This window comes from Acanthochromis polyacanthus, chromosome 1, assembly GCF_021347895.1.
Source record: "Acanthochromis polyacanthus isolate Apoly-LR-REF ecotype Palm Island chromosome 1, KAUST_Apoly_ChrSc, whole genome shotgun sequence".
NCBI classification, from domain to species: Eukaryota; Metazoa; Chordata; class Actinopteri; family Pomacentridae; genus Acanthochromis; species Acanthochromis polyacanthus.
In genome coordinates this window covers 40,631,233-40,657,096 of record NC_067113.1, presented here as the reverse complement: position 1 = coordinate 40,657,096, position 25,864 = coordinate 40,631,233, and the positions used below count along the sequence as shown (strand labels likewise).

Sequence of the window (25,864 nt, the reverse complement as noted above, 5' to 3'; positions counted from 1 at the left end):
GGTGCATTAAGTGATTTCTTTTTTCCAGTAATTGAATGAATGCACAAATAAATAGATAATAAATGAGCATTTGTTGCTGCTAATTGAAAATTTAACTTGTCACAGTGGTTAAATAGGTGCTAAATTTCAGGAAAAACCCAAACACTTCCCCCCTTAGAGTGAAGGCTCACTGCAAATCAGTACAAAGCTGTTGTAAGTGATCACGGTCATGCTGTGGTGGAAATTTCTATTCTGGATGGCGTCGTTTCTTCCATGATGACGGCGTCTTTGTCCGCTCAATGGTAGCAAAATGTTGCAGAAATAACCTCGTTCAAGGAACCAAACGATGTAGGATAAAAGTAGGGCTGCAACTATCAATGAATCGATTAATCATCTTGGCATGTTACGGCATAAAAAGCAGAAGTGATCCCGCTCTGAAGCAGAAATAACCATCCGATAAAAGTATAGGCTGCAACACACCCAATGGTAGAAACTAGACTTTGTGGTCAAAGTTGCACTCATTAATTTAGGGATATCAATCTTGGCTTGCCTGAGAAAATTGGTATCAATCAATCTGGTGTCAGAGTCCGAGTCCAGATCGTCACTGGCGATGCTGCTTTTCCTTAATGTTCTGAAACTGTTCAGCTCATTCCTGCATACCAAGTTCTGTGTGTTGGGTTGGGAGGTCAAGAGGCCACCATGAAGAATGCTAATCCTCTTCTGCAGAGGTGTGGTTTTCCTCACAGCTGACACTTTACGACCCTTGTCAGATTCTGGTGGAGGTAGGAGGCATCCTGTTGCCTCAACGAGGGTTGTTAGTGGTCCTTTAGTAGTAAACATCCCATCAGCAGATGTTCCATTTGAATGTGAGTTTTAGGCGAGCTGTCTTCTGAAATGGTTTCTTACCAAATTTACAGCTTTGGGAAAGGGTCTTTGGATCTTTGGGGTGTCAAACTCATTTTATTTCAGGGGTCACATTCAGCCCAATTTGATCTCAAGTGAGCAGTAAAATCGCAGCATAATAACCTCTAAATGAACACAAATCCACATGTTTCCTTTGTTTTAGTGCAAAAAGGTACATTCTGAATATGTTCACATTTAAAGAATTATCTTTTTACAAAACATGAACAACCTGACATTTCCTAAGAAAAATAAGTTTCAGTTTATCATTTACACATTACAGCTTACAGATGACAGCTTACAAAGAAACAAAACATTTACAGAACATTGAAATGACATGGTCGCTCTCCATTATCGTCATCAAAACACTAAATGAGGGAAAAAAGGTGTTCATCCCTGCAGTAGAATTAAAGAGGTAATGGAAAATCCATATTAAACTGAGTTAAATCTGTTCTGGTGGCATACAATGGCAGGATGGATCAGTGGGTAGAGTGGCCGTTTTGTAACTGGAAGGTTGCTGGTTCGATCCTCGGCCCATCGAGCTCTGGTCAACCCTTATTTGCTCATGGTGGTTGTGGTTAGCGCCTTGCATGGCAGCTTCCACCATCAGTGTGTGAATGTGACGTATCATGTAAAGCACTTTGGATAAAAGCGCTATATAAATACAACCGTTTACTTTACATTGGTTTTTCCTTTCATTTGTCACCTGTCTATCGTGAAAACTCACCTTGGCAAGATGCTGCTACGGGAACTGTCGGCGTTTTTACAGCACTCGCAAACACAGTGGTAAAAGTGCTTCAAATAAATGCAAATTGAATGCAAAAACTGACGAAAATAAGTCAAGGCTTATGGATAAAAGTACATCTTGAGCTCAGATTTAAAACTCTTGACCCCTTTAATCTTCAATAGACAGAAAACCGAGGTCGCACAGGGATAAAATAATGATGAGCCAGTGCGTTTTGTACCTTAAAGTAATTAAAAGAACCTTGTAATCAATTTTAAATCGAACAGGAAGAGCTCAAATCTGCTTTCTGTGGTTAAAATTCGGATTTCTGCACCGTCTGTAGCCGATTTATGTTGTTCTTTTCAGCCACATAAAAAGGCTGTTAGAGTAATTGAGGCATGATGGGATGAAAGCATTTGCAATTTTTGTGTGTTTAACATAAAACAGAAGACCTCGGAGTCCGTGTGTTTTGTGATCTTGATGATCGGTCGCAGATAGAAAACAACGAATATGCAAAGAGGAAACTGTTGCTTCTGCTGCTGTAAACATGGAGGCTGGAGTCGGTACTGAAGCTAACGGCCACTATCTGACCCCGAGGATGTCGGGAGCGACCTCAACTCTTCTGCCTGGTGTTTTTGTCGTAATCGGGACCCCACAGGAGCTGGTTGGCCGCCTGCCACCGCTAAAGCAGCAGACACAGCTCCTAATTTATTGTATCGAGTTGGCCCAAATAAGCAGACACAGTCCATTACACCGCCGCCATTAGAGCAGCGATTGATCCAATTAAGCTGCCATACAATGAGGGGCGGAGGGACATCCAGAAACACGTCAAAATCCATTGAAAGAATGACACACAGGGCGAGCCGGTGTCACTTTATCTCGGATCGGTGCGCGTCTGAGTGGTTTAAAGCAGGTGTATGAGTCACTCTTCATTTCGCCTGCCTTTCTGTGCGTGCACGTTGTTGTGTGCACGTTGTGACTAAACGGGGCTTCCAGCTAATAGATCTGTCGCCATGTAAATCTCCACGGATAACTCCGAGTCAACACGACAAGCTGTGTTCTGAGAAACTCCACTCCCGCACCGCTGAGACCTTGCAGGACGAGACGATTAAAGCTCATGATGTCATCCAGTGTTTTCACATCAAGGTTAAAGTGTTCTTCGTGTCGTTTTGGGTGAAGATAGAAGAAAGTTCGGTTTTGTGATTTCCGGTGCTGGCTGGTGATCGGGTTTTCTGTCAGTACACATGATAATTCCATTTACTGGTGATGCAAATATGGAGTAGGGAGAGTGCCAAATGACAAAAATAATCTATAAAAGAATAAGCAAATAAAAATGGAAATATAAAGATGAATAAATACCATTTAAAAATAGTAATGTTGCTTTATAAAGCAATAAAAATAAAAAAAAAAACGTAAAAGAAAAGGCTAATGAAAGAATAAATATAAACACAAATAAATAAAATTGAAAAAAATAAAAAATGTTTTTATAATAAAGTAAATAATGTGACAATATAAAGGTATTAATCAAAAATGTATCAATAAAAGAAAAGGCAAACAAAAGTAGAAATATAAAGACAAATATAATATTTAAAAAAAATAAGAAGAAATGTGCTTATAAATGAAATAAAAATAATCATGTTACATGTGTGTTGCTACAATACAATATGACATTATAATGTTATGTCGCTTTTAAAGCAAAAGAAAAGCACATTTCTTCTTATTATTTTTGATTATTTTATTTATTTGTTTTAATGTTTAGACTTTTATATACTTTTATTTTTAGGGATTCATTATTGATTAAGTTTGCTTTACATTGCCATTTTTATTTTCTTTAAGCACATTTCTTCTTACTATTTTTTAAATTATTTTATTTAGTTGTCTTAATATTCATACTTTTACAAGCCTTTATGGATTTATTTTTTGATTAATTTCTTTATATGCCAATATTATTAATTTTTTATTTGTCTTCATGTGTCCTTTTTTATTGTATTATTATTCGATAGATTTTTTTTTTCGCAATTTGGCACTCTCACTCCTCCATACAGGTAAAGTTAATGCTTGATACAATGAACTGCTTCCCTGTCATCTGTTACATTTGATTAACTGTATTAAATAAAACAAATTGCTAGTTTGCTAGTTTGTAATAGCCTAAAATAACACAAAACTATTATTTTCATAGTTGCTGACCTATGTTTTCACCAAGCGTCCTCTGAAAACGCCACACAAACACACAGATGCACAAATACATAAAAGCTGATGTCAGACTGCCCTCTCACTATCTCACATTATGAATATTCATATAATTAGCATACTAGTTCCGTGCTTCTTGTGGTGCTATGAAGGTCAGAAAGGAGAGATAACGCCACTGATTCATGCTCTAAATTGGCTAAAATGTGCTTTTCCTGCCACAACGTATCAAAGTGACGGACTTAAAAATTGTACGTTCACTCGTCACTTCGCTGTTCTTCAACTGGCCTCGTTTTAGTGCGATAAACACGTCAGATTTAGCTTCTTGCTGCATGTTTCGCTGCTAAAACTCGCACGCCGGCTTTACAAATGTGTCCTGACACAGTATTCAAAGTTTGTGGCTGCCCGTCCTCATGTTCGTCTTCTCCCTCTCTGCAGGAGCTGTCTGAAGCCGGGAACCTCGACGGGTCATTAGAGCAGGCAGCAGACGGACAGACCGGACTGACGGACATCTGCAGTGGCACAGCGGGCAGCAGAATGGCGTCCGTAGCGGAGTACTACGCCGGCAAGAACGTGCTGATCACAGGAGCCACGGGCTTCATGGGGAAAGTGTTGGTGGAGAAGCTGCTGAGGTCCTGCCCTGAAGTCAAAGCCCTCTACATCCTGGTGAGGCCCAAAGCAGGCCAGTCCATGCAGCAGAGGGTCAGCGACATGATGAAGTGCAAGGTGAGAGCCAAGTGTGCTCATTTTATTTGTATCCAGGGGGTCCTCAGCTTAAGGTAGAGTGCTGTTCCGACACGTTGATGTAGGTCGGGAAATGTAAACAAAGCCGTTAGGAGCATCATGATATCGTGAATAATAGCAACTTTCATGCATGTATGAATCCTTTTACTAGAAGATAACAGAATATATTCCACTGTTTTTGCAACGTGATCTAACAATGCCGATGTTCGCCAGTGTTTCGCTCAGTTTCCGAGTGTTTTATTAACCCTCCAGTCGCTCTCATTTATGGGCATCAAAAAACATAGTTTCCTTCTCTGAAAAAAATCCAAAAAATCAGCAAAAAAATTCCCCAAATTTCTGAAAATTTGCAAAACCTTCAGGAAGAAAATTCCAAGAAGTCCTTAAAAGATTTCCTTGAAAGTTTTATTTTAAAAAAATCCCCCAAATTTGTAAATATTTTTAAAAAAGGAGTAAAAATCTTCCCAAAAATTCCTAAAAATAACTAAAATGATTCCATACATATCAGTAAAACTTCTAATATTTTCTTTAAAAACATTCACAAAGAAATCAGCCAAAATCCAGCAAAATTCTCTGGATTTTAGTTAATTTTTTTTTTTTTGTGAATGTTCTCGAGAAACATATTTAACGTTTCCTTTTTTCCATCAAAAAATGTCGTAAACCAAGGACCCCCTGTATGTGGTTTCACCGTTACCACAAAGCAATTTGAATTTGGTAGCTTTAGTCTCATTTTCCCCTCTGATTAGCTTTTTCTTCATTGCAGCCCCTCATTGTGACATATTTAAAGCAATCTGTCATCCAAAAAGCGTCTCATAAACCAGAATTTCTCAGTCATAAACGTGCTTTATATTACTATTAAATGGAACTCCTGCTAGCTGCCTCTGCAGTATGTCAAAGTTGTGAGATTTATAAAAAAAATAGAAGAATAAGTTGAATTGCTTTTGATTGTTTATTTTACAAAAGAAAAAAGAATCAACATTTTGCTCCAGGTGTTGGCGGTGTGTCAGTGGCTCTGCATGCCACAGATTTTATCACTGACATTTCTAATTTGGCTTCATTCTTGTCATACCTATCTGCTCTGTGTAAACACATCCTGCAGTTCAGCTGAAAAGCCCCAGAGTTTTTGTTAGACTAGCATTCACTTGTAACAAAAGCTCATTGTTCGTCTCATGTGAGCTAGCGATGGCTTCTTCTCCACTCAAGAGTGTGAGAATTTTTAGTATTTTACAGAAAGTGATTCCTGCAAACAGTTAGATTTTTGCACATTTAAAAGAAGCCACTTAGAATAAAATGACTTTGATGAAATATCACAATTTGTAACTGAGTTTTGATTGATTTTTTTTTTCCACCAAAACTGAAAATTATGCTTGCAATTTCTGTTTTTCACAGTTTCCGACTCTGAAGTGGTATAATTTTGGTGATTTTCTTCCTTTTTTTTAAGTATTTTACACAATCTGATTGCTGCAAATGGTTTATTTTTTGCACATTTAAAATAAATCACTGAGAATAAAGTGATGTTGATGAAATATCATAATTTTAAGCTTAGATTTGGTTGATTTTTCCACCAAAACTCAAAGTTACACTTGCGTTCTTCTGGTTTTTATGGTTTCCAGCTCTGGTAAATTGTATTATTTTAGTGGTTTGATTTTTTTTTTAAGAGAATTTGTAGTATTTTACAGAATCCGATTACTGCAAACGCTTCATTTTTTTTGCATGTTTAAAAGAAATCCCTTAGAATAAAATGACTGATGAAATATCACAATTTAAAGTTTAGATTTGGTTGATTTTTTTTTTTTTTCCCACCGAAACTCAAAGTTACACTTGCGTTCTTCTGGTTTTTATGGTTTCCAGCTCTGATAAATGGTGTATTTTTTTTTTAACCCCACTGATGGGTTTTGAGTGAACATATTTCCTTGCATACCTGTCACCTGAACCACACTGAAACTGTATTCCAAAGCACTTGCCAAGTCCCATGAGTACTCTTATTTTATTGCTTGATTCATCTGCTATCCAGCACCGTCATATCTTCTGTCATCTTCTCTGCAGTTTGAGGAGGAAAGCAGCAGATTCTAAATGCTAAAACCGTCTCATCTTGCACCTCATGAGCACTACAGGTGATCTTGAATGCTTTAAATAAACACTGCGTGCAGCTAATGAAGAAAAGCAGCGGCTATATTCTCAGAGAAAACACTCCTGTCAAACAGGTGACGTTCAGCTTATCTGGATGCTGCTCATTCAAATCATCATTCAAAACCACGGTGGCAGCTCAGAGCCTTCGCCGTTGTACGTGCGTTTACAGAGCAATAGGAATTTGCCTGTAAGTTATAGCAGCAGCTTCTGTTGCCGTGGTGAAATGAGCTTAATGACCCCAGAAGAGTCCAATAGTTCATCTGTGAGCTTCAGCAGAGGCACGACGAGTCAGAGAGCAAAATGAAGAGTCAGATTATCAAGACTGAAGTGGATGTTGTTTCGCTATGTTCTCTCCTCCTCCTCCTCCTCCTCCTCCTCCTCCTCCTCCCGGGTATTTTCAGGAGGTGGATAAGAAAGACGGGGAGGTTTTAGGCCGGAGGAGGTGATGGAAGGACAGGAGAAGGTGGAGGAGCGAGATGAGGAAGAGGTGTGAGGTTGAACTCCAGATATGCGGCGTCAGCTGTATCAGGCTGGGCAGCAAAACATGACTCGACAAAAACCTCCAAACTACGGCAGACTTAATGAGGACCGGAGGATTGACACGGTGTGCGTATTGATGCGCTCACAAACAGCTGCTGCGTGCTCGCGCTGCTGTTGGCCTCAAACTGTCAGCACACCTAAGAAAATCACACTTTCTCTGTATTCCTCTCTCTGTCTCCCTCTAATAGCATCTATTTTTACTGCTCTCATTGAACTCTCTACAGCATTCGTTATTCTACTCGCTGCCGCTGTGATGGCAGCGGAGCAGCAGTCGGAGCATTTGCACTTTAATTTTGCCGAGCGCTCGGCTTTTTCTTCTTTCTTTCATTCCTCCCTGCTCTTGTCAAGGTGAGCGTGATGCCTCCAGCCCTCTGCGATTCACAGAATACCTCTCGCCATGTAATTAGTTCGCTCTGACACAACAGTGCTGTAAAAGTGCCAGTTAACAACACCCTGTAATTTCTGCTCAGCAGAGACGAGGAGAGTGGGCGACATGGAGAGATCTTTTTTTTTTTCTCCTAAACACATTTCCAAATGCATGTTCCTCCTCTGCTGTGGCTTTTAGAGAAGAAAAGAAGCAGCGATGATCAAACTGTTTCATTGAACCCGCGTCGATTTCTGCTGACATGTCAGCAAGAGGACAGGTGAGTTTAAAGAGCTTTGTAAATTCATTTTAGAGCAATATTTTTAAGATTCGGTGATCAGTGTGGCAGCTGGAAAAGTTACATATCAACAAAAAATGAGCAAATGAGACCAAAAAAAGGACAAAAGCGTATAACAAAACGATACACAAAACATTTAGTCAAAGGTTTCTGGAACTGAACAACATAGTATTTTACTTTAAAAACACACAAAAAACAACAAAATCAAGGCAAAATATTGCAAAAATGGTGCACAAACCGACAAAAACAAGAGAGAAAATGACAAAAAATTAGACAAACGACACGAAACGAACAAAAAAAGAGACAAAAAAAGTTAGAAATGGACAAAAAATGGACAAATGACACCAAGAAGACCAAAAAAATGACAAAAGCATATAACAAAACAACAAAAACGATACATAAAACATTTAGTCAAAGGTATCTGGAACTGAACAGCATAATATTTTACTTTAAAAACAGACAAAAAACAACCGAATTAAGACAAAATGGGAAATGTTTCAAAAATGGGGCACAAAGCGACAAAAGCAAGAGAGAAAATCACAAAAATTAGACAAACGACACAAAACGAACAAAAAAGTTAGACAAAAAAGTTAGAAATCGACAAAAAAAATGGACAAACGACACCAATAAGACCAAAAAAATGACAAAAGCGTATTATTACTTTAAAAACAGACCAAAAAAAACCCAACAGAGTTAAGACAAAATGGAAAATGTTACAAAATGGGGCACAAACCGACAAAAGCAAGAGAGAAAACAAAACAAAAAAGAGGCAAAAAATTATACAAAAAGGTTAGAAATTGACAAAAAATGGACAAATGAGACAAAAAAAAATGACAAAAGCGTGGAACAAAGCAACAAATCCTGAGAATAATAGAAATAATTGACAGTATAGGCAGATATAGAGAGAAGAAGAAAACAGTGATCAGTAGAAACCATAGTAATAACTTAGAACAGAAATCGATCAATATATGGAGAAATCATTTAAAACAGCAGTGCATCGTTTAGTGTAATTCCATGTGGGATCATTAGAACAGATCATTCTTTTGTTAGCAGATTCAAACCACCTGAAGGCAAATAAACAAACGGCAGCATTTTAAACTGTATTAGTTTGAAGGATTGGGAAGCCTCAGTAAACCAAAAGCAGCTCTGTGTCACACAGCAGAGCCATGCAGATGAGTACAAAATCAATAGACTCAACACGGGTCAATTTTCCCGCTCACACACACACAAAAAATAAATAAAAAATAAAACAATTTGTAATTCCCGTTGCACATCAGTTAATCTCTATCGAAGTGTTTATCCCACTTCATCTGCACAGATAACGACGTACAGTTTATCTTCTGCTAGTGTTTGCAGGATTTTCCCCCCTCAACAATTTTCCATCGGATTTGGCATCGCTCTAATAGTGTCCGCTATCAGGTCGCTGCTTGATGCTCTGCCAAGCTCAGGCTCGCTCGTGCTCGTTCCGCGCTCGGTGATGTCATTAAATTTCCATGACCGAGCCTCAAGTACTAATTGGTATTCATGCGAGTCCTCAGGTCAGTGTTATTCTGCTCAGAACGGGGATAATTCATGAAGGAGAACCGTGGCTTTTGTCTCTCAAGTAGCCTCTCCTCTTATCCCTCGAGCCGGGCCAGTGTCTTTCTTGCCACCTGTTGCTAGGTAACGACCAATAGATCTGCCCCACGTAGGATGCAATCAGGGGAGCTGCCCCGAGCAGGAAAAGGACAAGCCGATAGGAATCTCATTGTCTCCGTGCATCTCCGCTGACATTTAAGAAGCGTCCGTCTCTCTGTGTGGAGGCTACCTTTGATTCAGGGGAAATGTTTAGATGGCCGCGGTGTTTGCTGTGGTGCCAGCAGCCGAACGGCCCGTCAGGCCCTTGATAAGTAGGCCTCCGGGTGCACAGGGCCTCTGCTCTGTTGCATGCTGTTCCCGCCCACTGGCAGGCTGTCGAACCCAGTGGTAGCGTTTTGAGGCTGTGCAGCGTCTTCTGACTGTGAGGGATGGCGGCTGACGAGGTGGGAAGTGGAATGCTTTGGGTGGGAAGAGGGGATCTTGTGGAATTTGGCCCATGATGCAGGATCCTGTGGAGAGGAGCCGCTTTGCTCTGTGTTACTGTAGACTCATCTTAGTTCAGGGGCCAAATACAGCCCAATTTGACCTCAAGTAAGCAGTAAAATCACAGCAGAATAGCCTATAAATAACCACAGCTCCTAATGTTTCCATTTGTTTTAGTGCAAAAAAGTACATTCTGAAAATGTTCACTGTTAAGTAATAATCTTTCTACAAAACATAACAAACAAACTGAAATTTCTTAAGACCACAGAGTGTCTGCAAAGGCATCTAACATTTGGTACAGCTATTTTACTTTTAAAAAAAGACAAAAACAAGACAGAATATTACAAAAATGAGGCACAAAACGACAAAAGCAAGAGACAAAATGGCAAAAAATGAGACAAACGACACGAAACAAAACAAAAAGACAAAAAATTAGACAAAAACATTATAAATTGACAAAAAAATGGACAAACGACACGACAAAAAGAAATCATTGCCATTTGCAGCCCTATTAAAAGCACATTTCTGCACAGTTTTCATGTTTGGCTGAATAGGAGCAGCTTTAGACTCTGCATTCCACTGTCTAAACAAAGCCTGCCTGTTTTACATGCTGTTATTAATGTACCGTCACTCGCTGCAAGTCGGTGTATTTGCTCTCCGTGTTTGTTCAGATATGTTATTTTAATGGGTTGAAACGCAGCCGAGCAGCGAGTTATTGGACAAGACGTTTGATAAACCAATACTGTTGTGTTTACTTCAGTTGGTTCCACTTCGCTCTGCTTTGTTTCAGCTCCTGTGTTTTATGAATCCCCGTTTTGGAGGAGGCCATCATTCAGTTCAGATTATTTTTTTAGCTTCCCCAGAAGGCAAAAAGCATAAATGATCAACTAAAATAATACATTAAATTGAGCCTGAAGTTGCTGAGATTATTCGTTCCCATCCAATCTGTGCTTGGTTCGTTCTTTGGTTTTTCAAAATAAAATGAGAAAACAACAAATAATCGTTTCGTTTATTTTGTTTTTCGGTTAAAATTTTAATTGGAAAAACGCTGCATTTTCACCAATTTTAAGGTTTAAACAAAAAAAGACTTTTCCTTTTCGGCTACCAGACGAACCGGAAATCAAATGAGCTCCATGGTGACGCAAAGTGTCGCTGATTTCTGTGTGGGGTTTTCCACTCTTAAAAAGCTCGCGAATGAAATTGGAAAAGGGCTCAAGTACAGCCATTCTAGATATGTTTATGGTCCAGACCAGCTCTAAACTGTTCCTCCTCGGCAGCTTCCTGTCACGATCTGAGGAGGGCTGGACCCGAGCAGAGAGCCACACCACCAAGGCTGGTTGGAATGAAGGGTTTTATTGCTGGGGGGTGAAATGGTGGCTAGATGGGGGAAAACCAGAGTGCAGGAACGGCTGGTGTAGTGGGGGGTTTTGACCAGGAACGGGGGGTCCAGGCAGGGACAGAAGGGGTCCAGGCAGGAATGGGGGTCCAGGCATGAGCAGGGGGGTTTAGGCATGAGCAGAGGGGTCCAGGAGGAGAAAACCGGTGATGGGTTGGGGAGAGCCGGAGGGAAGGAGGACAGCAGGGATCCCGGACAGCTGAGTCTGGCAGAGGCAGAAGGAAAAAAACAATGTAAAAAACAAGGCAGGAACTCAAAACAGAACTAGTAAGAGGCTAGAGAGCAAAACTGAACTGCATGGTTCTTGTTTAATACTCTGGCAGGGAGTGGAAGGCTGAGCCGGTACTTATTGTTGAGGTGAGTCATTAGTGAGATGATCGTCAGCTGTCCGGGAGCCGTGGAGGTGGTTGATTGCCTGAGTGGAGTCAGCTGAGAAGTTAGACTCCACTCAGGCACCGAGCTGCGGGGGAAAGATACAGGGCAGAGGAGTGGATGGGAGACAGGCAAGACAGACAGGGCAGAGGAGAAGGGAGCTGTGACACTTCCGGCACTTCTGGTGTTGCAACAAAATAAAACAGCAGCCGTATTTTGCATTTCGAGTTTAGAAAGCTCGAGTAAAAATCCAACACTGTGGGGGTTTTTATTAGCTAAATAACACGTTTCTACATTTAGGTTTCAAAAACTAAAAACCGAAATAACACGGTTTATTGATATTTTTTGGGGGGGGATTTTATTTTGAAACAGAAAAACCAAAGAACAAACCATACACGGATTAAATCATTTTGGTTCTTAGTAATTATTCATTTTTTGTATTTGTAAACTTGGTTGACTCTGGGTGATTTATTCTTCTGTGTTCCTGGATCTCTTGATAGTTGGCACGATGTTAATCCCCCATAAATAGTTCAAGATCTGTCCAGATATCAGGATAAGGAGGTCAGGAGGTCATGGTTCTGTATCACGCTTTTAAAGAGCTTGATATCCAACAAGATATCCAGAGCTTAGCACAGGTCAAGCCATGGACTCACAGCTGTAACAGAAAATAAATTACACCTGAATCCTCTGTGTTCATGGAGAAAAATCTGGCTGTATTTGTGATTATAAATATCAAATATTTATTGCTCTCACAGAAACAGATGCCATCTGAATCCTGAAGTACATGCAGACACTTATATTCTTCCTGAAATGTCACTTTGTAGTTGCAACAGTTAGTAAAGAAGACTGATACATTTTAGAGACACATGGAAAACACTCGCAGCGTTTATTCTGCAGCTTTAAATGCTAAATAAGCAATTAACCCTCCTCTTGTCCTCATTTACAGGCACAAAAAATATTGTTTCCTCGTCTGAAAAAAAATCTAAAAAAATTCCACAAATCTCTGAAAATTTGCAAAACCTTCAGGAAGAAAATTCCAATAATTCCTTAAAAGTTTTATTATAAAAAAATCCCCAAATTTGGCAAGAAAATTCTTGTAAATATTTTTTAAAAATGAGTAAAAATCTTCCGAAGAAATCCTAAAATATCTAAAGTGATTATATACGTATGAGTAAAGCTTCTAATATTTTCTTTAAGAACATTCACACACAAAAAATCAGTCAAAATCCAGCGAATTTCGCTGGATTTTGACTGATTTTTTTGTGTGTGAATGTTCTTAAGAAACATGTTTAGCATTTCTTTTTTTCCACCAAAAAAAATTTCAAAGATTTCACAAAAATGTTGACATCAGAAGATTCACTGTCAAATTTTTTTTAAAACCGGGTCGATTTGATACTGAATCCTAATGTGAGAACAGCTCTCCGTTGTCCCTGTCGTTACAGATGGGTTGAGTTCACAGAGCACACTATTCTCCAAACACTCGCTCTGTATTGTGCTGCAGCCGCTCTGCTTTGTTGTTGTCAGTCTTTTACCCGTTTATCACACTCGGATCCAATATGACAGCATTGTTGTATCGATTTCCTCTGCTTGCATCCACAGCCAGGTGATCTTTCAGCGGTATAAATATTCAAGATTTATTGATTCCTGACAGGCAGCCTCCTCTTTCTTTCCACTTGTGGAGCTGATCAGATTCCAGCCTGAATCGTTAATGGCGGCTGTCGACACACCTGAAGCGTCTCACCCCATGAAGGAAGAACGGCGTCTCCGTTCGCTGCTTCCCACCGTTCTTCTCTGATTCAGCCCTCGTAAGCTAAATCCCAGCTAATGTGTGCCGTGGTGCGTGGCAGTGTGTCTAAGGCGTGTCAAGCTCTGTTAGAACAGCAACTTAGGGATGAGCGGTGCGACTCGAGGCAGGACTCTGAGGGGGAGAGGTTGAGGCTGCCGGTCTGGCACGTCGCAAAGCATTCGCTAATCTGAGGTTGCTTGGCATGCGATGGGCTGAAAGGCGACTAATAACCCGACCACTCCTCCCCAGAGAGAGGGGCGAGAGGGAGCTGATGATTTTGCATATAATTAGGCTGCAGTTTGAGACAAATTAGAACGTTGAATGTTGCTGTTGAAGTCATTAGGGCAGTGCAGACATGCGTACTGGAAACTGTGGACCGTTGCAGCCGTGCCCAGCGCCTCCTCAGAGTGCTGAGCATCTGCCAGCCAGCTTCATGTGGGTTCACAGATATCTGTGGCAGGAGGCCCTGTGAGATGTAATGTGGTGGTTCCTGAGGCCACAGTGCCCTGAGCATCACACATCAGCTACATGAAAATCTATAAGAGGTGAGGCACATACTCTTTTATGTCTGTCATCTCAGACTGTATTTTACGTCATTGTAGAGCAGGGGTGTCAAACATGCGGCCCACGAGCCAACAGCGGTCCTCCAGAGGGTCCAATCCGGCCCTGAAAGTGTAAAAATTACAGAGAAGACATTAACTGCAGATTGTAAATTAGTAAAACCATAAATTTAAAATAATTTCTAGACCATGACAAGTTGTTTAGATCATAAAGTAAAGTACAGGATTGTTCTTTTGTCGTTTTGTCTCATTTTTGTAATATTTTGTCTCCTTTTTGTTGTTTTTCTGTCTGACTTTTATTCTTTTTTTTTTGCTTTATAGCGTTTTTTTCAAATATTTTTGTCTCCTGTTTTGTGTCTCATTTTTTGTCATTTTGTTTCTCATTTTCCGCCGTTTTGTGTTGTATTTTTGTTATATTCTGTCTCGTTTTTGTTGGTTTTTGTCTGACTTTTATTCATTTTTGTTGCTTTGTAGCGTTTTTTTTTTCAAATATTTGTCTCCTGTCATTTTGTTTCTCATTTTTTGTTGTTTTGTGTCTTATTTTTGTAATATTTTGTCTCATTTTTGTTGTTTTTTGTCTGACTTTTGTCCATTCTTTTGTTGCTCAATAGCGTTTTTTCAAATATTTTTGTCTCCTGTTTTGTTTCTCATTTTGTGTCTCATTTTTTGTCATTTAGTTTCTCATTTTTTGTCGTTTTGTGTTTTATTTTTGTAATATTCTGTCTCGTTTTTGTTGTTTTTGTCTGGCTTTTATCATTTGTCTCATGCTTTTGTCATTTTGCATTTCTTTTTTGTCACACTTGTGTTTTTTGTCTATTTTGTCATTTTTTCTTTTTTTGTATTTTTTCTCATTTGTGTCATTTGTATAATCTTTTGTCTTGTTTTTGTCCAGTTTGTCATTTTGTTGCTTTTTTCTCTTTTTTGTCTCTTTTTTGTTTTGTTTTGTGTTGTTTCATGTTTTTGTCATTTTGTTCCTCGTTTTGTGTCTCATTTTTGTAATATTTTGTCTTGTTTTTGTTGTTTTTTTTGTCTGATTTTTGTCATTTTGATTATAAAATAAAATTCTACAACACAAAACGGACATTTCTGTGCAAAATTCTCGACTTTGAGGCGCCTTTTCTTTCTCTGTTTTGCTCCAAGGATGTTAAATATTATACGAGCAGCTAAAAGAAACCAACCAATGGACCCAAACTATTGGAAATCTGTGGTTTCAGATACATTTGGGTCAAGATGAATGAAACCAAGTTTATTTTCGTCTGAAAAGGGGCAAAGCTTTGTTGGAGGCAGCACAGAGGAGAAGCTGCTCCCTTTATCAGAGAGGGTCATGTTTATCAAGATTACAAGCCAGAGCAACTCCATCTGCAGATAAGCAGAAGCTCCGAAAATCTTTGTTGCCTTGAGACATAATTCTTGTCAGGACAGTCGGCATAGTGGTAGATGGAGATGGGTGACGCACTTCTTAGTGGGTGGACAAGAACATTTCTTTGCCACAGATTCTCCCAGGCTGCTGCAGCATAAAAAATAGAATCGGAGCTTTGTGTGTAATCTTTGGTGTGATTGTTGGGTTTTCTCATTCATGCGCTGCATCATCAAGGTTCCTAATTTGAATTTCAGCAACACTTCAGTGCCCGTCAGTCGTCCTCATAGCACTAGACGGGGTTCTCACCAGGATTGTTTTACAGCGTAACGGCAGGTCCTGCCCAGATGTCAGCCAATGAGCGTCACGCAGATGCTCCAAATGCTCGTGATTGAGGTCACTATTCACCATACATGGCATCATGGAAACAACCGAGACATGCTAATTGTAACCCCGAGACTGGAAGCGACTCTTAATTTTAGACGGGAACGGGTCAATCGACAGGAAGGTACGGCTGAGGTGGGGAGACATAAATTAACCTAGATAGGAACCCAGTCGATAAAAACAAACGCACGTGGCGTTATCTGTCAAAATAACAGCGTAGCGGCCCTAATCACAGTGTTAACCCTTCCTGTTCGGCCCCCGACTGTGGTCAGGAAGCCCAGGGTTAACCCCCTTCACTTCACGTAACGGGCCGTTACGCTGTCGTAACGGGCCGTTACGCTGAAATGCGCTAGCGAGAACCCTGCTAGATGGGGAACCAACAGCTGGAGTCAGACTTCAAAAGTGAAGACTTAAAAGTTTTAGATCCCATATGGTGAGAGTATTTGGATGTTTTGGTCCAGCCCTGGTAGCTGTACAAGACAGTAGGAGCTTCACTGAGCTGCTAGCCAGTGTTTGCATCTGTTTGCTTCTCTCCTGCTCCCTGTGCTCGCTTATACTGCAGTATAATGCAGCCGAATTCCCAGTAAAGCTATTCTCGTTTGCATATTTTTCTGTTTCTGTTCTCAACAAACAGTACAAGGATGAAATAGAGACTGAATCGCATGGCATTAAGATGATGCAACATGTTAACGAGGAGTGACCAGTTAGCCGTTTTCAAGCTACTGCACTGCTGAAATGCTGACTTCATGAACTTTTTCAGCAAACTCACCAAACACTTGTGAATTCTGCGATATTTCCATGGAAAGTTAGAAGTGATGGTAAGTCCTGTTTTCACTGATGCAGAGAGAGTCTTCTTCCTGAAGCCGGCATGGACAGCAGCAGCTTGGCATTTAAAGCTACAAACACTAAAACAGGCCATTTAGAACAGGACCGAAACCGGGGTTTGTACAGTTATGTTGAGTGAAACATCTTTGTGGCATTCTGAGCTAAACGCTTTAACCTAATTCAATAAAATACAATTATTGACTTGAGACCGGAAAGCAAAATATTATTTTGTTGTTTTTTTTTAAACTGCAAGGACAAAGAAACTGAACAGATGGCATCAGATGAACCTTGGACATCTGTATAGCAAGACTACTGTAAATTCTCAAATCATAGCTGGTATTCAAACAATGGCACAGAGTGTTCTGTTGACAGCACAAACAAATCAAGGCCTGAAAAATAACCTGCAACGACTCTCAGTAAACTCACATAATCTATATCAGAGATAAGATAAAACTTAATTAATCCTGGAGGAAACTGTTGCTCATTCTGACTTGAACCAATAAGAGTTTCTGACAGCAAAGAGAATCCACTAATTCTTTGTGGTGTTTAATGGGAGCACAAAGGCTTGCAGCGCATATTATAATCTCCATCTTAGTTCCATTCGTCTGCTCTTGGAGGAGAAATAAAATTCTCCTCGGCTCAGCGTGAGGTCATTGTTTAAAAGACTGGAATGCCAAGCCCAGAAACTGTACATTTGCTGTCGCTGTAAACCTTATTACTCTCTTCATATCGATCTTTTCAATTGAGTTGTGTACAGCGATGGCCCGGAGCCAGACACAAGAAAACCCTCCATTTTCATTAGTTTGCTTTGATGAGCCGTTCCCTGCAATCCGTGATCAGTCCTCTAAGCTCTTAAGAAGCTGTGGGATTCGGGGCTGAAAGAGTTGAATGGAGAGAGTGGGCATTGTCTCTGCTAAGTGGACCAGTCGTGAAATGTAATGCTATTTGGAGGAGGTATTTACTGTAAGATAAACCAGAGCACTTGGTTCCACTTGCAAATCAAGTTGTGTGCTTTCCGTTGCTTTTTCCCCCCTTACATTTATCAAGTTTTCTTGGTACCCAATGTGTAAGAGAGGCTCACCATTTGTTAGCTAGTTAGTAATAAATCAGTGCAGCTCAGCAGCTAGTGAGGGTTTTGCTCAGGAGTTTTAAATGTGTAGTGACACAAGACGGTTAAATCTGTGCTTTTACGCCACTGGGAGGCTCTAAGGGAGGCAAGAACTAGCCTAGCTTAGCTAGACTGTATTCCCGTTATAAGGGATATACGGGAATACGGTCTAGCCCTCCTCCATTGACACATTTTGACAGGTTTTCAAGCTCCGATCAGATCAGACCGAACCGATCAGAGCACCAGAGGCGGGAGTTAACGATGCGTCATCTTCAGGGCCGAGATTACCCCGCAACAGAGCGAGGTTTCTCTCGTGCGCTTTCCTCTGTTTTGCACGGGCTGAATTTGTCCTTAAAACCTCAACAAGAAGCAGCTGTTAAAGCTTTTCTTTTTAAAAAGGATGTATTTTTAATTCCGGCAGGCTGTACGATAGAATGCGTAATGCTGCCCTCCACTGTTGAAAGGGAGAGCTTAGATTTTCCTCAGGACCCCTGTACGGCGAAGGAAGCTGTTAAAACTACAAAACATCATGGCGGAAAGGCAATTGTTAGGTCGCTTAGTGATTGCGTCACACATGTGTTACGCTGATTGGCTCTCTCCAGTTCAAGCTGTGATCGGTAGTCCCGCCTCTGGGCTAGATTTGGTTCAATGGAGCAGTTCCAGACTGACTTTATGTGTATTTGTAATACACAATATAAAGGCTGTCTGGTCCCCAGGCAAGGCAAGAACAGGGGTGGATTGAAGACAGGATGGAGAGGAACCCTTCCTCTCCTTAATATGCTGCCAGCCCCGGGGGTTAGCCATGTCCGTCCGTCTTCACAGCTTCCCATGTGTCCTCGCATTTCTGACTTCTCCCAAGGCTTAGCATTTCCTTCTTAGCATGGGGCCCAGTCAGCTTCACAGACAGGAGACAAAACCTCCTTTGCATCTGAGCAAAAATGATGATCTGCATCGTCCACCTGATTCAGAACCTTCTGTGCAGATCGGCGCTGTCGACGGTGCCGGAGGAGTTCTGGTTTTTACAGTGTCTTTTTTGGAAAAGAAACACTTGTCCTTTCTCCGTAGTGCATCTCACATCCTATTATTCGGCTAATTTAGACGGTGCTCGTCAGGAAATGGAGGTCAGCGCTGAGGGTACCCACGTTAATTGCTTCTTTCTGACACACTTTGGCAGACATCGCCTGGCTACTGTAAATTTTCCGACTCCACTCGGCGCCGTCCGGTGCGCCCAGCAGGGGAAGGTGCAGACGGAAGCTGAATTTCAGATTACGATGTTAAAAACGAGCAGAAAAGGGGGGGGGAAACTGGCTGTGCTTTTCAAAATACAAGCACATACTGCATTGTCAGGAAGCCGTTTCATGTGTTGATGTGCTTTGGGGTCAAGATGATGAACCTGATTACTGATTAAGAGTGCTGTAGCAAGAGAAGAGAGGCAGTTCGAGGGGTAATTGTGCTCCCTGTTGGAGCAGCGGACCCTTTTAACTATGAACCCCAGATAGAGTGTGGGCGTTTATTGCTCAGAGTGGGCACATTTTCTCACTGCGATATTACAATCCAGCACATTTATGGAAGATAGAATTAAAGTTAAAGAGAACTTAAGTGTATTTGTGCAGAAATTTTTAAAAAAAATAAAACAAAAGCTTTTTTTTAAGTGATTTATTTTACAATAATGAAATTATACCCAAGTGCTCACAGGTTTTTCCCATGTGGGGACAAATGGAGACTCCAGATTTTATACTACCTACTCGCTTTTGCTACTTACTTACTTTTTTTTGTATGTTTCTGATCTGCTCTGTGTGGACACTGCCTGCAGTTCAGCCTGGTTTAGCAGAAAAGTTTGAATTTTTGTCATGCGGCTGCTGGTTGCAGATGAGTCACTCCAAGCTTCATAGTGGCATCAGGGAGCACAGAATTTTTTGTTTTTAACAGAATTTGGTTAAGGCAAAAGGTTAATTTTTGGCCATTTTTGATATTGAGATTCTATTAATTTTCCGTGTAAACGTTGTTTCACAGATAAGTAGACTGTTGGAATGGTTTCACCACTAATGTTGCTGTGGTTGTTTTCGTGAGAAATGCTGTCATTTTGATGTTGTTTTTTTAAGATAATTTGTCCTTATAACCTGCCAGACAGTTTTGGGTAGTGTTTCATACATCTGTGTGCACCAGCAGAGATGAAGACGTCGCATGAAGTGGCACTTTCATAAAGTTCTAGAAATTACACCCCAGCTCCAGTGTATGAAAGAAATGGAGGCAGGGGCCGCTTTGTGGAGAGTATATTGAACCTTATGTGTCTCGAGTGTCCAGCAGGGATCACCAGACTGTCAAAGACGTTTTTCTACACCTCAGTTTGAGTGTGAACAGCTCGGCCATCATTCACGTGTCCCATTGTGACCCGGCATTTCGCCACCGTAACCTTCTCCGACAAAGAAAACGCTCTCCTCCCAAGTTTCTCACAACTCTGGAGCCTCCTTTACTTTTATCCTGCTCTCTCTTTTTGTCGTCTCTTTGCTCCGGGGAAAAGGTCTGCGTGGAGGGAGCCGTGAAAAGAGTGGAGCCCAGTTAAAGGGCAGTTAGCGAGAAGAGAGGCCGTTTAAATGGCATCTCAGGTTGCTGGGCTGAAAGGAAAGTGCCATTAGTGTTGGGTTTCTGTGAAAGTCCACAGAGCGGCTGCTTCAAGCACTCTTGATGGAAGATTTATTGCCCTCGGAGTCTTAAAATTGGCAGTGTCCGGCGCTGAGGAAGGACAAATGGGGACCACTTGCGACCTTTACAGGTTAAACTAAAGGAAAGTCACTTTGTAGCTGAAGGCCGTGACTCTGTCTCCGTCTGACTGACCGCAACATGCACTAGTAGTAAACCTCTTGTGGTTCCGCTGCAGCAGTGGATGTGGGGATGCTTTTTGCTCCCGCTCGGCGTTGCAGACTGAACTATTGTCCTCCTGTACAAGGCCGTTTGCTCGCTGACACCCGTGGGTCGGAGGAGGGCGCGGCGGTAAATGCGAGCGGTGGAAGGCTGGCACAAGACCACTCATCATCCAAAGAGCCTTTTACAAAACAACGCCACAGTGCCGTTCTCCGCCTGTGCCCGTAACAAAGAGCTCTCTGAAGCCCACATTGTACAGCCTCATTCACCCCCTCTGACCCTGATGCACTTTCTCCATTCTGGGTCGTTTTTATAATTTAACTGTGGCTCAGCGGTTCAGAAATATCTTTTTCACACGTAGATAGAATACTCATGCTAGGATTTTAGAGCGAGTTGTCGTCACAGAACACACTAAAAAGTTGTTTAATTTTTTGATCTTTCATTCGTGTGGTAGATGATAGAAACTCGGTCCTCATTCGCTGCACAGTCCTGCGTGTTGTAGCAGGTGTAGATTTTCACAACTCGCTGAAGCAACCGACGAGAGCGAAGCGAGAAGGCTGGAGAGGAATGAGAACGTCTCGCTCTTGCCTGCCACAAGTTAAAAGGCAGAAGAGGGAGTTTTTTGGATGTCGTTTGTGTTTTTCTGCCTTTCAAAAGGAGAATCTCTTCAACACTTTGCAGAAGGATGACACCAGTGAATTGCTAAATTGTCGCTAAACTTCCTGTATCTGGTTCACTCTGGTAAAGAACGGCTTTACCAAATAGTCTCAAAGCTCGCCCAACGTGACACTTGTCTATTTCGATATTTTGCGCAACATTACGGGGAAGCATAGTAAAGACTGTGCGGGAAAGATGTGATGAAAATGCTGCAGAGCTCTTTCTAAAAGCTTTACAGGCTTTTTTTCACTTGAGATTTTAAGACTTGAAGTGTAGATCTCAGACCAGGACTTAATATTGCCAGATGTTCTTGGTCTTTATTCGTTATTTTTTTCATTTGTGTGTCTTATTGAATTGTCAAGGCACATACGTGAAAAAAAATGAAGCTGGTTGCATTTAGAATCAGCATTTTTTCACCTGCTCTTTATTTGAAATCTTAAAATTAATAAAAATAATAAAATTATTGTGTTTTTGCAAAAAATAATTCTTGATATCCACTTATATAAAACATCTGATTGCGATGCATTTTCAGCTATTCCTCCAGGTATTGATGAGGATTTTTGACTTTTTTACTAACAAAATAGCATTTAATTTTAACATTTATTTATATATATGTTATAGCCATAGAAATATAGATATAGATTTAGATAGATATACAATTTTTTTTAAATAGCAAAAAAGAAATAAAACAAAAAAGAAAAACTAAATATCTACACATGTACATAACAATAATTTTAATTCCTGATGTATTTTTGCAACAGTGGGTTTTACAGAGTAAAGTAGATCTTTTTTTTTTTTTTAGAAATATTGATTAAAAATATCTTTACACAGCAGTCATGAAACTAAGCTTTGTTTAAAAACTTACAAATGAATGAAAGTCTCAGCGTGCCTAACAACTGCGTCTGTAAATATTTTGTGTCTTTATTTTGGTTGCCAATGCATTGCCTTTATCTTAGCTCACATGCATCTTTGAGAACAACCCATTTTCTGCAGAAACTGGACATGCTGTTCCAGATCCACTCAGCCCTTATTAGCCGTTCGCCTGCTGCACAGCCAATGCCAAATATCCCCAACTGGCACTTAATCGGCCTAATTAATCTGCCAACTAATCGGTCTATCACTACTATGAGTCAGTTCCCCTTCGATCCATCATTTCTATCTGGCTGCAGTAGTTAGGAGGTTCTTCATTCGGCTGTTTCTGAAGTGGTTTTCTCCAAACCTCATGAATGACGGTATCACTGCCGGTGTGATGTGTCACCACGTTTGAGCGTTTGTGAAAACAGATGAGGTGAGGTTTCCCTGACGACTGCCCTCGTGCGCTGTCACAGTCTAACACAGGGGTGTCAAACATACGGCCCGCGGGGCCAAAACCGGCCCGCCAGAGGGTCCAATCCGGCCCGCAGCATGACTTTGTAAAGTGGAAAAATCACAGAAAAGACATTAACTGCAAATTAGTAAAAGTATAAATTTAAAGTAATTTCTAGGCCATGACAAGTTGTTTAGATCATAAAGTAAAATACTAGATTGTTCTTTTGTTGTTTTGTGTCTCATTTTTGTAACTTTTTGGCTTCTTCTGTCTCATGTTTTCGTTGTTATTTTGTTTCTCATTTTTGTTGTTTAATTGTTTTCTTTTGGTCTCGTTTGTGTTTTATGTCTTATTTTTGTCAGTTTGTGCTTTGCTTTATTCGTCGTTTTGTGTGTCATTTTTGCAGTTTTGTGTTTTTTTTGTCTTCCTTGTGTTTGTCTATTTTTTGGCCGTTTTGTTTCTTTTTTGTCATTTTCATCTTGTTTGTGTCATTTAAGCAATTTCTTCTTGTGTTTGTCCTGTTTTTTTGGCGCTTTGTAACTTTTTTATCAAACTTTTTTGTCTCTTTTTTTGTTTGGTTTCATGTCATTTGTATATTTATTTGTCATTTTGTATCTCATTTTTGTAACATTTTGTCTGTTTTTGGCTTCTTTTGTCTCATGTTTTGTTGTTATTTTGTTTCTCATTTTTGTCGTTTATTGTTTTCTTTTGGTCTCGTTTGTGTTTTGTGTCTTATTTTTGTCAATTTGTGCTTTGCTTTATTCATCGTTTTGTGTCTCATTTTTGCCGTTTTGTGTTTTTTTTGTCTTGTTGGTATTGTTTGTCTATTTTTTGGCCGTTTTGTTTCTTTTTTGTCATTTAAGCAATTTTTTCTTGTTTTTGTCCATTTTTTTGTCGTTTTGTAACTTTTTTATCAAACTTTTTTGTCTCTTTTTTTGGTTTCGTGTCATTTGTCTATTTATTTGTCATTTTGTGTCCCATTTTTGTAACATTTTGTCTGTTTTTGGCTTCTTTTGTCTCATGTTTTTGTTATTTTGTTTCTCATTTTTGTCTTTTATTGTTTTCTTTTGGTCTCGTTTGTGTTTTTTGTCTTATTTTTGTCAATTTGTGCTTTGCTTTATTCGTCGTTTTGTGTCTCATTTTTGCAGTTTTGTGGGGGTTTTTTTGGTCTTGCTTGTGTTGTTTGTCTATTTTTTGGCCGTTTTGTTTCTTTTTTAGTCATTTAAGCAATTTTTTTTCTTGTTTTTGTCCATTTTTTTGTCACTTTGTAACTTTTTTATCAAACTTTTTTGTCTCTCTTTCTGGTTTCGTGTCATTTGTCTATTTTTTTGTCATTTTGGGTCTCATTTTTGTAATATGTTGTCTTGCTTTGTTGGAGTTCTTTTTGCCTTTTGTGTCTGACTTTTGTTGTTTTGATCATAAAGTAAAATACTGCATTGTTCATTTCCAGACACCTGAGACTAAATGTTTTGTGTGTTTGTAGAAACTCTGTGATCTCTGTTGTACTAAATGATAAACTGAGGCTGAATATTGTTTAAATTGAACTAATTTTTCTTAAGAAATTTCTGTTTGTTCATGATGTTTTGTAAAAAGACAATTCCTTAAATGTACGCAGTTTCAGAATGTACTTTTGGCACCAAAACAAAGGAAAAATTTGGAGTTGTAATTGTTTTTTATAGGTCATTATGCTTTGATTTTACTGGTGCAGCCCACTTGAGATCAAATCAGGCTGAATTAAAATGAGTTTGACGCCCCTGGTCTGGTACATTACAGGACACAAGGCCATAAGAAGAGTTTACTTCTGTTTTCAGTCAGATTTTTTCTGAAGGCTTGTGGTACTTGTGGGGAAATTTGACGAAGCCTCTGCTACAGTCTGAGTGGTTTGTTGTTGCTGCCAAGCTGCACACCCTAAAGAGGAAGTTGAACCGAGGTCACTGCATGACATCAACCGCTCCGTGAATCATACAGTAACGAGGGAACAGTCCATGCAGTGAAACACATTCTGGTTTGGTATTTCTGAAAGAAAGCTGCACATTAAATCTCTTCTTCTGCTGCTGCTCTCTGCCGACTCCCTGCTGCTGACACTGCCAGCTGTTGGCCTGGAGCAGAGGGAGGGAAACACTGTTATTTTCTGCGTTACATAATATTAACAGCGCTACACTGTCACGCAGAAAGCATTGCTCACATCGCGCTCCACCACTTAGGAATGGTTTTCTGGCATTTGCATACTGTACATCAGGACCTGTGCCTAATATGGGCAGCGTGGCGTTACAAAGCAGAAGATTGATGAGGACACAGAACATGAATATAAACAGCTGTTAGGAGCTGTTTAATTCAACATCTGTCCTCCTCAGCAAGGGAGCACTGCATGCTGGGGCAGCTGACACGTACACGGCAGCAATTTCATAACGGATAGCACGCACTTTGATGGCCATCCCTTCACTTGATCTCTCACTCCCCCTCTTTTTTTTTCCTTCTCACGCTATCCTTTACCGTCTCTGTAAATATATCTGTGCACAGCCGCCAGAAATATCAGCCATGTTGGCGGCAATGCAGTCCTGATAAGAGCTGCACTGGGAAGAAAAAAAAAAAAGCATGACGCAATATGACATCCGACTCCTCTGCCTGTTGGATAGCATCTCCTGGAACTACATGCACGCTCCTGCAGGGACTCTGGTGCAGCACTCGGCTCTCTGCAGGGCGTCAGGCAGCCAGACACGAGCCGGTAAATCTAGACGAGAGTTCACATAATCCCCCCTCCATGTTGGAATGTGGACCGCGGCCCTCAGTTAGCAAACAGCAGTATAAACAGGTGGGATAATATCACACAAGCAGGGCTTTGTGTCGGGTTACACATGTGTGGCGGCGAGTGAGCAGAGGGACAAATGTTCAGGCTTTCACTGTCAGATAGGGGTCAGAGGTGCTTTGTGAGAACTGATAATGTTATATATACAACTGGGAGTGCATGTCTTCCTTCAAAGAGGCGATTAGTTTTCCAAGCTGAGTCAGAAGCAGGCGTGTTTGCATTAAGACATTTATCAGGAAACACTCCTCAGTGTGACTCATAGTACAAATGAATCAAACTTGCAGCAGCTCAGTCCAGCACCTGCAGCCCGTGTAAATGTTAGCACAGCTATATCTCCTTTTAGTCGAAGCAGCTAATTAGTCAGAAGGCTTTGATCAATATGTGCAGTTGCTTTATTGTCTAGTTGTCTTGACATACCAGGTCTTGCAGTTGATGCTTTTCTGACGCTGATTTGAATCAGAAAGTCTCTATTGCCAAGCGCGCACACACAGGAATTTGATTTAGTGTGTGGAGAGCAGCGC

At 40.5% G+C, this 25,864-nt stretch overlaps 1 protein-coding gene across 1 annotated transcript in view; it reads left to right on the top strand.

Annotated features, from left to right (window-relative positions):
- Positions 1-25,864, top strand: part of si:dkey-97m3.1 (fatty acyl-CoA reductase 1) — an 85,915-nt gene that overhangs the window by 24,844 nt on the left and 35,207 nt on the right. Inside the window, exon 2 of the mRNA XM_022203707.2 lies at positions 4,229-4,516. Coding sequence (XP_022059399.1) covers positions 4,229-4,516 — 288 coding nt within the window. The remainder of the gene's footprint in view (positions 1-4,228; positions 4,517-25,864) is intronic.